The sequence below is a fragment of the Marmota flaviventris genome, chromosome 4, assembly GCF_047511675.1.
Source record: "Marmota flaviventris isolate mMarFla1 chromosome 4, mMarFla1.hap1, whole genome shotgun sequence".
Taxonomy (NCBI): domain Eukaryota; kingdom Metazoa; phylum Chordata; class Mammalia; order Rodentia; family Sciuridae; genus Marmota; species Marmota flaviventris.
Genome location: NC_092501.1, coordinates 89,454,467 through 89,467,275, shown reverse-complemented (window position 1 = coordinate 89,467,275; position 12,809 = coordinate 89,454,467). Strand labels below are relative to the sequence as shown.

Sequence of the window (12,809 nt, the reverse complement as noted above, 5' to 3'; positions counted from 1 at the left end):
TAAGAAAGATTTTTAAGTTGTAACATTTATCTCAGATATTTATGTTTTAAGCTCTGCTATTGAAGTCACTACACATTTTAGTGCTTCACAAAGGTGTATTATTGGGCCAATATTTTTCTCCATGTTGAAATATTTTTAACATTGGGGTAGGCAGTGAGACCTAGTGTAATCCTAGCTTCTCATGAGATTGAAGCAGGAAAACTTATCTCTTTAAATAACTGATTTTATTTCCATTATAACATCCAGCCTATTGAGTAATTGCACTGGGGTGTTGTATATTGTGTTACACTTTATGTGATGCTCATAACACTTATGTGCATTTAGAAAATCAAATAACATATTGTATATATCTATTTAATTTTCTCAGACCTTTAAAATTATATTGTATTTTGTAGAGAACAATCATTTATGTCATTGAGTAGTGACCATGAGTGATAAATTCAAAGTTACTTATGTGTACCACTAATGTTTTTCCTCTCATTTTTGTCATTACTTCTTTGTTTTGTTTTTTGATTTCTATGGTGGGGATTGATACAATTTATTTTGCAAACTAAATAGCTGCTTTGCCACTAAGATTCACCATCAGTCTTCTATTATTTTTTTAAAATTTTATTGGCTGTTTTTATTTTTTCATGAACTTGGGATTCATTTAGACACAATTATGAAATTACAGAATATTTTTTTGCTCTAGTTCGTGTCCCTGTACTTTACTTTTACCTTTTGACTTTCTTCCCCTGTTCCTAGGTCTCCTTTCCCCCCCCCCTTTATTCTATTATTTTGTGCATTTATTTGTTTACCTTGTCTATTTATTTATTTGTGGTACTAGGGATTTCCACATTCCCAGCATTTTTACTTTTTGAGAAAGGATCTCACTAGGTTGCTTATACTCTCACTCCCACTAAGCTGCTCAGGCTGGTTTCAAAAGTGCCATCCTTCCATCTCCTATTCCTGAGCCACTGGGATACAGGCATGCACTACCACACCTGACTGTTTGTTTGTTTGTTTATATTATTGTCTTGCAAATATATATAATGTTGAGATTCACTGTGGTATATTCATATATGGACATGAGAAACTTATGTCAGATTTATTCTGCTTTACTTCCCTTATCCCATCTTCTCCACTACCCCCAGGCCCCTTCATCTAATCCATGAATCTTTCTTCTACTTTCATGGAATCCTCCTCCCCACACATACCTTTTTTCTTTCTTTCTCACTTTCCCTTTTCCCCCTTTTATTTTGGACTACCTTTCACATGTCAGAGAAAACTTTTGACCTTTGACTTTTCAAACCTATTTTATTTCACTTAGCATGATAGTCTCCAGTTCCATCCACTTACCAGAAAATGCCATAATTTTATTCTTCTTTGTGGTTTACTAATACTCCATTAGGTTTAGATACCACATTTTCTTTAGGAATAACCCAATCAATTGATGATCAAATGATCTAAGCAGATGTTTCTCAAATAAAGACATATAATTGGCCCACAAATGTATGAAATATGCTCAACATCTTTAGCAATCAGGGAGATGCAAGTCAAAATTAAAGTGAGATTTCATCACAATTCTGTCAAAATGGAAATTATTGAGCATACAAATAATAATAAGATTGGTGAAGGATGTTGGGGGGAAAAGGTGCACTCAAAAAATGTTGTTGGAATTGCAAATTAGCGCAGCCTCTCATGAAAATATGACAATTTGTCAAAAAACACCATGAATGGCATATGATCCTGCTTTCCCTCTCCTTGGAATATATCCAAAATGTCTAAAATCAGCATACCATAGGGAAATAGGCACATAGTCTTTACAGTAGCACAATTTATAATAGTCAAGCTATGGGGAATAAACCAAGGTAACTTTCAAGAGATGAACTATGATTCAGCCAGACTTCTCTTTAAAGTTGGTGAGTCTCATAGATCTTCAGTATCATGATATTCCACTTAGTAAATGATTTCCCTCAACATAGGAAGATGCATAAAAGTAGAACCACATGATAAACACAGCTACTTAAACACTTAAAGGAGTTCATTTGATATCTCATTTGATACATTTGGTTTGTTTAGTCATGAGCAGAGTCTCATTTTCCATGGACTCAGATTGGTAATTTTATTGATTTAGTGAAACATAATCTTCCCTGAGGACTGAATATTTAGGATCCTATGTGATCCTGAGAATGTTCCCTCCATTTAGGCCCCTGTCATCTTTATGTTGAACCTTTTCCTTATATTTATTCATCTCCTTGTATTTATGCATATGCCCTTCATTTCCATTCTGCTCAACAACATTAGAGTGATTTTGTTCCCATGCATGTATACCTGTGAACCACTCTTGAGAGTATTCATGTCTAAGCACCTTAAACTTACCTAGAAAGCATTGATAGAATGAGTTCTGTTCAACAATTTTTAACCTTTTCTACATTTTTTACTGTCTTCTGCCATTCCTCCTCACCATCCCAATATTTTAGACAAACATAGACCCTATTTAAGACTTGCCACCCTCTCTTGTAATTGCTTTCATGCTCTCATTCTTAATATCTCTCTGGATAGTATGCTCATATTTTAACTCTCAGCTTAGGACTACATCAAGCAAAATCATCTCCCCACACCATTTATCTACATTTTCACTTACCAGGGACTCAAAATATAATTAAGGAGTCAAAGAAATAAAGGCTGAGTACACAAAGGTGACTGAAAAGATTTCCTCCTGTTCACAAGTAAAAGAAATTTACATGTAGAGAAATAATTTACAGTTTAAGCCATAAAGGTGTAGACAAATGCTAAAGTTTTCCCTTAGGAAAGAAGCTCCTTTTTATTGAGAGAACAACAGCCCAAATTAAGGACCAATTCAGAGAACACCACATCTTTAGAGTAGAAAAGAAATTTGTCAGAAATGTGGACAAACAAAAGGGACAGAGTGTTCATTGTAAAGGAGTAAAAAGTACAAGTCACATTGGAAACCATTAAAGATGCACAGGGCTTGGTTAAAACTTACTATTAGGAAGTAGAGAATAATGTAGAATGTGGATTTGTATGTTTCTATGGCACTGAAAAGTTTTGTTTCTGAGGATTTGTCATTTTATGTTTAGTGGGTGAATTTGTAGATGAAATTTTGGGGTATTTGTTGCACTGAAGCTAACAATATCCAATTCTCCCCAAGGGTTAGTTGAAGTTTGGGGTCAGTAGAAATATCTTCTAAGGAAGTCAAGTCTCACTGGCTCAGCAGAGCACATCTGTATAGGCCCAGGTGTTCAGGTGGCTGAGGCCAGGTGGATGGCTGGTTTTAGGCTATTCTGGGCACCTCAGAGAGACCCCATCCCCAAATAAAATCAAAAATACTAAAGCAGATGAATCTCAGCAGTTGAGAGTGTGCTAAGAATGCAGTGGAATGAATGTGACATAGTTTTCCTGGGTATATATGTGAAAACACCATGGTGAATCTCACCATTGTATACATAAACAAATTGACATCCTAATTAGAATAAGATATAGCCCATATTATTATATAATAAAATAAATCTGCCTGAAAAAAGTATGCACAAGGCATTGGTTTTAGTACAAAGTACCACATTATAAATAATAACTGTGCAAGTGATGTTTAAATTCAATTTCTAATTAATAAAATAAATGCTACTGTTATTATTAGTACTAGGCATTTTCTTTTTACTCTGATCATTCTTCTAACTGTTTAAAGTAGTGTAAATAGACATATACATTTTTTTGGCAGAATCATATTTAAAAGTGAAAAAAAGAAGAAAAGAAAAAAGTGCTTGATTACTCTGAAAATAATCAGCCACAGGTATGCAATCATGTATATTTCGCACCCATTTTTCATGCTATTTTCCTTGCTTCAACAATTTAGATTAATCCAAATGAAATGTCTTTCAGAATAGTCCTTTAGTATCCTAAGATAAATGAAAGCTATTGAATAGTGAAGAAAGAAATTGTTTGCTATGGTAGCCATAGGATCAAAAATTCAATACAATTTAATGCAATTCACATCAAAACACCAATCCTGTTTTGCAAAGAACTATAAAAAAAATTTAAATTCATGTGGAAGAAAAAAGGACTCAAAATAGTCAAAGAAATTCCAAGTTAAAAAAGCAATGCTGGAGGCATCACAATACCTGACTTCAAATCATGCTACAGAGCTATAGTTAACAAAAAATGATGGTACTGACATAACAAAGATACATAGATAAATGGTACAGAGGAGAAGACAGAGACAAACCCACACCCATGCAGGCATCCAATCCTTGACACAGGTGCCAGAAACATAGCCTTTTTATCAAAAGGTACTGTGAAAACTGTTTTTCCAAGAGTAAAAGAATGTGACTAGTAACTTATTTCACAGCCTCTCCCCCAGATCAACTCAATAGTGGATCAGAGACCTAGGAATTAGAACAAACCTATGTAACTTCTGAAAGAAAACATCAGGTCAACACAAGTAGAAGGTAGAAGATAAGACATAAGGTCTGAGTGGAAATCAATGAAATTGAAAATAAGTCCCTATGACTTTGGCATATGTACATTGCTTAGAATTGTGTACAGTCATTTCATTGTAGATCCTGAAAAAGAACACTATAATTATTGCAACAGGTTTTCCATCCCATAAAGATTTAAGTACTCTTTTACAAATGGGGTTTAGTAACTTGTATGAATTTTATTTTTTGGAAAATGACAATAACAAAATCAAATTTCTATCAAATAATGCAAGTGCCATTATTCATTTTGTTTTCACTGTAAGAAGGCATGATCTAATTAGTTCTTTGTTTTGAGACTATTAGTAGTATTGTTCTTGATTTCTTAATATTGTATTTTTGTTTACACTTGAATCCCTATTGTGGAACATGGACATAAAATTTATGGTTACAAGAAATAAATTTAAAATATGGAGATTTTTATATATAAAAGATAATAGTCTTGTTGCATTTTACATACTTAGTATTTGTCTGAAAGAATATTATGTGTTTCTTTTTCTCTATTAGGCACACTGAGAAAACATCTAATTTAAAGAGCAAGGTATTGTTACAAATAATACAAGATAATATTTATTGATAAAATGCATTATGAAAGTCAAAGTGATACAAACAAAAATATATTGTAGAAGGTAAAGTGAAAGAATGGATAATTTTTTTTGCTATGTACAGCTTTTGAATTTGAAAATTAGTAAGACAAAATAACCATTGATAAAGATTTTTTTGTTTTTGTTTTTGTTTTTTGACAGAAATTACTTCTTTGAAAAACTACCTGTGCTTTTGCTTATATACCATGGTGGATAATTGTCACCTGTATGTATTGAGTCTATGTTATATGTATTTGGGGTACATTTTGATATTGGATTATTGTTTTATAGGTCAAAAAATGCTATGGAAGACCTTGATGAATCAGAGCCAACTTTAATAGCCTCAATGGCCTTTCAAGTGACTTGCCCTAATTATAAGGATATTTGGGCATACATTGAAAAACCAAGCACTTCATATGAAGGTAGGACCTTTGCATAATGATGTACACTATAGTAATAGATACACACATTACTTAGCACTGAACCATAGAACACTGATGTGTTACAGTACTGTTCATTTCAGAAAGGTGCTTTGCATTAAAATATAATGAGAAGTGTGATAAACTCTCAAGTAAACACCTGGATCATCTCCACTGCACTTTTCTTTGTGAATGGCACCCTACTCCTTTTGTTGGCTCTGTTGCTCCCTTGTGCCTGGAGGATGATCATATCAGCTTGCCATTATCTCTACATGAATTCTGTAGTAACCTTAGACCTCCTTTCCCTGCTACCCACCTCATCAAACTGTTCTTTTCTGGAACCAAATCATATACTTTAAAAAATTCAGTTCTGATATTGCTTACCCCTTCCTTAAAACCCAAGTATTACTTGTTTTTGCTATAAGATTAAAGACCTCAACCCTCTAGCTTTCTCCTGTGTCTGGATCCCAATCACTAAGGTGTTTCTTCTTACAATACAGCTTTTTGTTTTCAGAAGATTTAATGAGGTATTATTGACATAAGGTAAGCTGCACATATAAAAAATGTGCAATTTGACAAGTTTTGACCTACCTATTAAACACATGTTGAATAGCCATAATCAAGATAGTTAAGAAATCCTGTAAAAGTCTTCTCATGTTCCTTTATATGCCCTTAATAAGATACTGCCAACTTATTTTTCAATGTATTTCTGCCATTTTCCATGCTAATCAACATGGATTAGTTAGATGGTAATCATAGTCAAGTAGGGTGTGCTTTGAGGAAGTGGGTCACTTGGGGACTACCTGTTGAGTGAAGCTCTAACTGTTTTCTAGTAGGTGGCCCATTTTGAACTGCTTTCCTTTGCCAAGTCTTTCTTCCATGATGTTCTGCCTCACCTTGGGCCCTGAGCTGTGGAGTCAGCTGTGTATGGACTATGACTTCTGAAACCTTGAGCCCCAAATACATTTTCCCTTCTCTACATTTTTCACGTCAGATCTTTGTGTCACAGTGAGAAAACCTAAATAAGACAATTCCCAGGAATTTTAATTTTTTTTTAATTTTTAAAATTTTTCTTAATTTTAATGGGATAGATTTCTTCATTTTTTGTCTTAGCAGAAGTATTTTTCATGTACAGGAAAGCTGTTGATTAATGATTGTTGATCTTGTTACCAGCTGTTTTGCTGAATTCCTTATCAGTGAATAAGTCCTCTGGTGGAGTTTTTTTGGGTTTTCTAGAATAGGATGATGTCAATAGCAAAAAGATAATTTGAATTCTTCTTTTCCTATAAATAGCCCTGTAATGTCCTTCTCTTGCCTGATTGTTCTGCCTTGAGTTTCAAAACATACATTGAATAGGATTGATAAAATCGGACATCTTTTCTTTGCTCCTAATTTTAGAGAAAATGCAACATAATGTTGGTTTTGGCTTTGTGATATATAGGCTTTATACTGTAAGTTTCCTCCATGCCTAGTTTCTTTATCATTTTTAATATGAATGGGTGCTAAATTTTTATCAAAGCCTTTTCTGCATCTGTTGAGATGATCATATGATTCTTGTCCTTAATTCTATTTATGTGGTGAATTACATTTATTGATTTGCCTATGTTGAACCAACCTTGCATTGCTGGGAGTAAAACAACTTTTTCATGGTATGTTAACTTCTTGATGTGTTTTTGAATGCTATTTGCTAATATTTCATTAAAGATTTTTACATGTATGTTCATCAGGGATATTGTTCTGTAGTTTTCTTTATTGAATATGTCAGGATTATACTGGTTCCATAGAATGTATTTGGGAGTGTTCCTTTCCTCTAAGTTTTGTGGAAGAATTTGACAAAGATTTATGTTTGTTCTTCACTAAAAGTCTGTTAGAACTCAGCCGGGATTTCATCTGGTCCTGGCTTTTCTTTGTTGAAAGACTATTCTTTGCTGTTTCAGTTTCATTACTTGATATTGGTTTGTTTTCATTTGGATATATTCCTGGTGCAATTTTGGCAGCTCATATGTGCCTAGAAATTTGTTAAGGTTTCCAGATCTTCCAGTTTATTATAGTACAAACTTTGAAAGTAGTTCCTAATGATCCTCTGGATTTTAGAAATATTGCTAATGGTATCTCATTTTCATCCACAATTTTGTTGATTTGTGTCCTTTTTGTTAGTTTGACTAAGGGTTTATTGAATTTATTTATCTTTTGAAAAAGCTGCCTTCGTCTCTTTGATCCTATGCCTTTTTCCTTCTCAACTAATTTCATCTCTAGATTATTTCCTATATGCTACTTATTTGGGAATTAGTTTATTCTTCCTTTTCTAAGACCTTGAAAGGTGGAACATTATTTTATTTGTTTGGAAACTTTCTATTTTGTTAGTGAAGTCATTCAGTACCATGAATTTTTTCTTCTCAAAACCGACTTCATGATGTCCCAAAGATTTGGATATGTTGTATTTCTGTTCTGATTTCTTTGCAAATATTTCTTTGTTTATTCTCTCATTTCTTTTATACTCCACTCCTCTTTTAAAAGAGTATTTTTTTATTTTGTTCTGTTTATGTGATTCCTCTTATTTTCCTTGCTATTGACTTCTAGTTCCATTTCATTATGATCTGATAGAATGTGTATAATTATATCAGGTTTATTTTATTTTTGCAATGACTTACATTGTGACCTAGAATATGGTTTATTTTGAAAAAGCTTCCATGCATTGTTAGGAAGATAGTGAATTCAGCTATTTTGTGGTGAAATATCCTGTAACTATTAGGTACATTTGAATGATAATATTATTTAGGTCAAAATATCTATTTTTACCCTTGCATATTCTGTCTATTGGTGACAAGGATATTTTTAAATTCCCTAGTGTAATTATTTTGGGTCTATCTGATTTTTAATGTCAAGAAACATTATTAGTTTATTTATGTATATATTTATTTATTTAGGTATATATGACAGCAGAATATATTTAATTCACTGTACATAATTGCAGCATGAGTTTTCATTTCTCTGGTTGTACATGATGTAGTGTCGCATTATATGTGCAGTCATACATGTCCCCAGGGTGATGATGTCCATCTCATTCCACCATCTTTCCTGTTTCCATGCCCCCTCATCTTCTGACCCTCTTGTTTACCCAAAGATCCTCCACTTTTCCCATGTCCCTCCCCCAATTAAGGATTAACATCCACTTATCTGAGAGAACATTCAGTCTTTGGGTTTTTTTTTTTTTTTTTTGATTGGTTTACATTGCTTAGCATGATATTCTCCAACTCCATTCATCTCCCTGAAATGCCATAATTTTATTCTCTTTTAATGCTGAGTAATATTCTATTGTGTGCATATACATTCATCTATTGAAGTACATCTAGGTTGGTACCAGAGTTGAGCTATTGTGATTTAAAGAAGCATTGTTTTTATGTAATTAGAGTCACTATCATTTGAGGCATACATAATTTCTATTGATATATTTTCTTGTTGAATTGAAATTTTACTAGTATAAAATAGCATTCCTTGTCTCTTGTGAGTTTTGCTTCAGATCTGCTTAAATTTTGGAATTTAAGAATGGAAACATTTTCCAGGAGTTTACTTTCAGTCTATGAATGTCTGTCATGGTTTGGATGTGAGGTGTCCCCCACAAGCTCGTGTGTGATACAGTCCAAGAAGGTTCAGAGGAGAAGTGATTGAGTTGTAAGAGTGTTAACACAGTCCATGATTGAATCTCCTGATTGGGATTAAGTATTTGGTAACTGAAAGCTGATAGGGTGGGGCTGGAGGACTTGAGAATTGGGGAGAGTGGCTTTCAGTATATATTAGTAGGCAGCAAGTGGACTCTTTCTGCTTCCTGATCATAACTTGAGCTGCTTCCTTTCAACACATTCTCCCACCATGATACTCAGCCTTGCCTCAATCCCCTACGAATGGATCTGGCCTTCTATGGTCTAAGATTTCAGAAAATGTAAGCCCTCAAATAAAACCTTCCTCCTCTACAGTTGTGTTGGTCAGGTCATTTAGTCAGAGCAGGGAAAAAGCTGACTAATACAGTGGCTTCGCATATGAGATGAGTTTCTTTCAAACAACATCTAGTTGGATCTTGTTTTCAAATCCATTCTACCAATATGTGTCTTTTATTTGGGGAGTTTAGAACATTTACATCAAGAGTTATAGAAAGATGTTTGCTAGTTTCTGCCTTTTTCTTTGCTATATTTTATTTTGTCTTGGTTTCCAGTAGTTGATTGCTCTTCTATGTGATAATCCAGAGTTCAAACCTGTGTTATGCAAGGGTCACCATGCTCTTTGGTTACTTTCAGTTTGCCTCCTAAAAGTGCAATTTGTTTTGAAAAAATATCTTTCAGGCCTCTTCTGCTTTTTCATTATATTTTGGAATTCAGTTAGGTTACATATAAACAGCTTGACCCTTGATGATCTTGTTTTTATGCTTTGTTAGATCATCTGTCTAGGCTGAATTCTGTACTGTAAGTCTTCTCCACTAGACTTTAAGCTAAAGGAGAGCAGGGTTCTCAGCTGGTTTATTTGTAGAACTTAGTATAATGGCTTCCATGTCATAGGTACTCTTTACACATTTGTTCAGTGTATGAGGGAGTGCGTGCAGAGATGTAGAATCCTTCTCAGATGAAAATACTCAAATATTTTATTTCTGTCTTGTTTTCTCCATGATGCAGATCCTCATAGCCTACCAAAAATCCAAAACGCATTTGATTCATGTCAAAGAATAATAGAACTTGACAAAAGTCACTGTTCACAGTGTTTATTACATATGAAAGAAGTGGCAAAACTGGAAAATAAACTTTGTGGAATGAAAGAGAAATTATCAGAAATGGAAAATGTGAAATCTAAGTTAGAGCAGAGAGAAATAAGATGGAAACAAGAACTCTGCCACTTGAGGTATGATACCCTCGATTGAAAGAAAGTTTGAACTCTTTTTCTTCACATTAATAAACATAGGGAATTTTTGTAATTGCTGACTTACCTGCTGGCATTTTTCAAGGGAGAAAACTACTTATACTTGTAGAGTCTGAAATCCTTACAAAAAGGTGACATATTGCTAACTATGATTACTTCTAATAACCAAATTCATGTTATTTCCAATCATAAGATCAATGGCTATATAGAAATCTCACTATAAAAGGAATCTCACTATTGATTTAAAAAGCAGAATTTGGGATTGTTTTTCATTCATATTTTTATTTTTTGTATTACAATCAATGTTTCACTGAAACTCATTTACAAAAGTTATTATTTCCATATTTTTATTGAGTCATTACACTTGTTTAAATGGTGGGATTTTTGTTACATATTCATGTGTACACACTATGTAACTATATAATTTGGTCTATATTATTCCCTACCTTTTTCCTTTCCCCCCTTCTCCCTCTACTTCAATGAGCTCCTTTGATCTCCCTGAGACCACCCCATGCCTTTCTTTTACTCTGCCTTTCTAGTTTCCACATATGAGAGAAAACATATGAAGCTTAACCTTACAAATTTGACTTAATTTGCATAAAAAATTGTCTCATTTTCCATCCATTTCCTGAATATGACCTAATTTCATAGAAATTAATGTTTATTTTTCTTTAGTTAGAATACATTTTTCAATATAGAATTATTTGGGCAAAGAATAGTAACTTCATGAACAGATATTTGATCAATATTTCTAAATTGCTCTTGGGACAGTTTATAGTAATTTATATTTTCACCAAAGAGGATGAAATGGCCATTTTTAAAAAATTTGTTCTAATTAGATACACATGACAATAGAATACATTTTGAGACATTGTACACAAATGGAGACAAGTTCTTCCTATGGCTCAACGTGCCATACCAGTAATGTAATCATACATGTATACGGAGTAAGAATGTCCAACTGATTCCACCATTATTCCCATCCCTGCAAACCCTCCCCTCTCCTCACTCCCCTCTACACAATCTAAAGTTCCTTCATTCTTCCTCACACACCCATTCTCCATTATGGAATAACATCCACTTATCAGAGAAAACATTTGGCCTTTGTTTTTTGGGGTTTGCCTTATGAAAAAGTAATTTTGTGCACCCCAAAATGTGTTTTTAAATATTTATGCAGTTTTTTTTTTCTTTTTTTCTGGTGCTTGGGATCAAACCCAAGGGTTGGCACAACTAAATGAGTATGCTTCTGCACCCTGGGCTATGGATGGAATCCTAACATCTATTAAACAAAATGTGAAATGGAAAGTAATAATTTTTTTAATTTCTCCCTCATTTGTAATAAAATTTGTTTAAATTTCTATGTTGAAAGGACATGTATTCTTTATCATTGGAATAAATATTAGGTTATGCCTTGTTCCAAAGGGGATTGTGAGTTGTTTATAAAATACATAATGGTAAACAAGCTAAATTGAAGTGTTACCTAAAAGAAACATTAACAGGTGGAACTACAGGAACTGGACCCCTTAGCCTGGTCTTCAGTTATGGTAATGTGCAGACATATGCTATCTAAACAACTTCTGAAGGTGGTATGTTACAGTGGCAATCAATTGCAGTAGTTCCTATTTTATTCATGAATATAAAAGCTAAATACTAATGAATTTATAAACTTGTTAGTTTTTAAAACTCTCTTAACTAAGGAAGAATTATAACAATGCAAAAACGATCTTTGTTTTTTTTTGCTTTGGCAATGTTTGGGATGGAACACAGGAGCCCCAGCAGGCAAGCACTCTGAGGATTCCCCACCCCAAATTATTTCAAACACTCAATTTATGGATACATTTCAAGAGTCCCTTTCCATAATATCTACTGAAGTAACTAGTAACAGCCTTTTCCCAACTGACAGAAAAATCTTTCATTATTAACTTTCATGTATATATGTTTCCAAAAAGATTGAAGGAGAAATTTAAAGAGGTGAGAACTAGAAGGAAAATAATCATAGAACATAGAATTTTTATTAGCCTAATGAATTAACCTATGAAGAACAAGAACACAAAATGCACCTTTTTGTTTTCTGATTAAAATCATTTTAAGATAACCATATTTAACTGCAGGCATGATTTAAAAGAAAAAGAGAAGAAGTTAAGAGATTTTGATCAGCTTTTGGAAAAAATGAATAACCAGTTAAGAGAAAAAGATGAGAAACATAATAAACAAATTGAATTGAACAAAGAATTTCAACTGTCTTCTGGGAAACTGAAGGCAGAATTAAAGACTGCAAGAAGTAACTCAAATCTGGTAAATTAGTCTTCAGTATAGCATCAAATTTCTTACATTATTTATAATATCCCTTTAACATAATATGTGTGGTCATGTTTCACATAATGATGGGGACATGATGTGAGAATGTTGTTGGCATTCACTATGCA

The 12,809-nt window shown here is 33.3% G+C and overlaps 1 protein-coding gene across 14 annotated transcripts in view; it reads left to right on the top strand.

Annotated features, from left to right (window-relative positions):
* LOC114097611 (ankyrin repeat domain-containing protein 26) overlaps nucleotides 1-12,809 on the top strand; it is a 101,449-nt gene that overhangs the window by 34,774 nt on the left and 53,866 nt on the right. For 13 of the 14 annotated variants that reach the window (XR_011707359.1, XR_011707361.1, XR_011707366.1 and 10 more), the window contains exons 3-5: nucleotides 5,351-5,481; nucleotides 10,143-10,365; nucleotides 12,495-12,678. Coding sequence is in view for 3 of the 14 variants with exons in the window: in XM_071611389.1 (XP_071467490.1) it covers nucleotides 5,351-5,481; nucleotides 10,143-10,365; nucleotides 12,495-12,678 (538 nt within the window). In the remaining 11 variants the exon portion in view is untranslated. Of the gene's footprint in view, nucleotides 1-3,721; nucleotides 3,794-4,982; nucleotides 5,017-5,350; nucleotides 5,482-10,142; nucleotides 10,366-12,494; nucleotides 12,679-12,809 lie in introns of all 14 variants that reach the window. The other variant, XR_011707367.1, reaches the window with a different exon arrangement.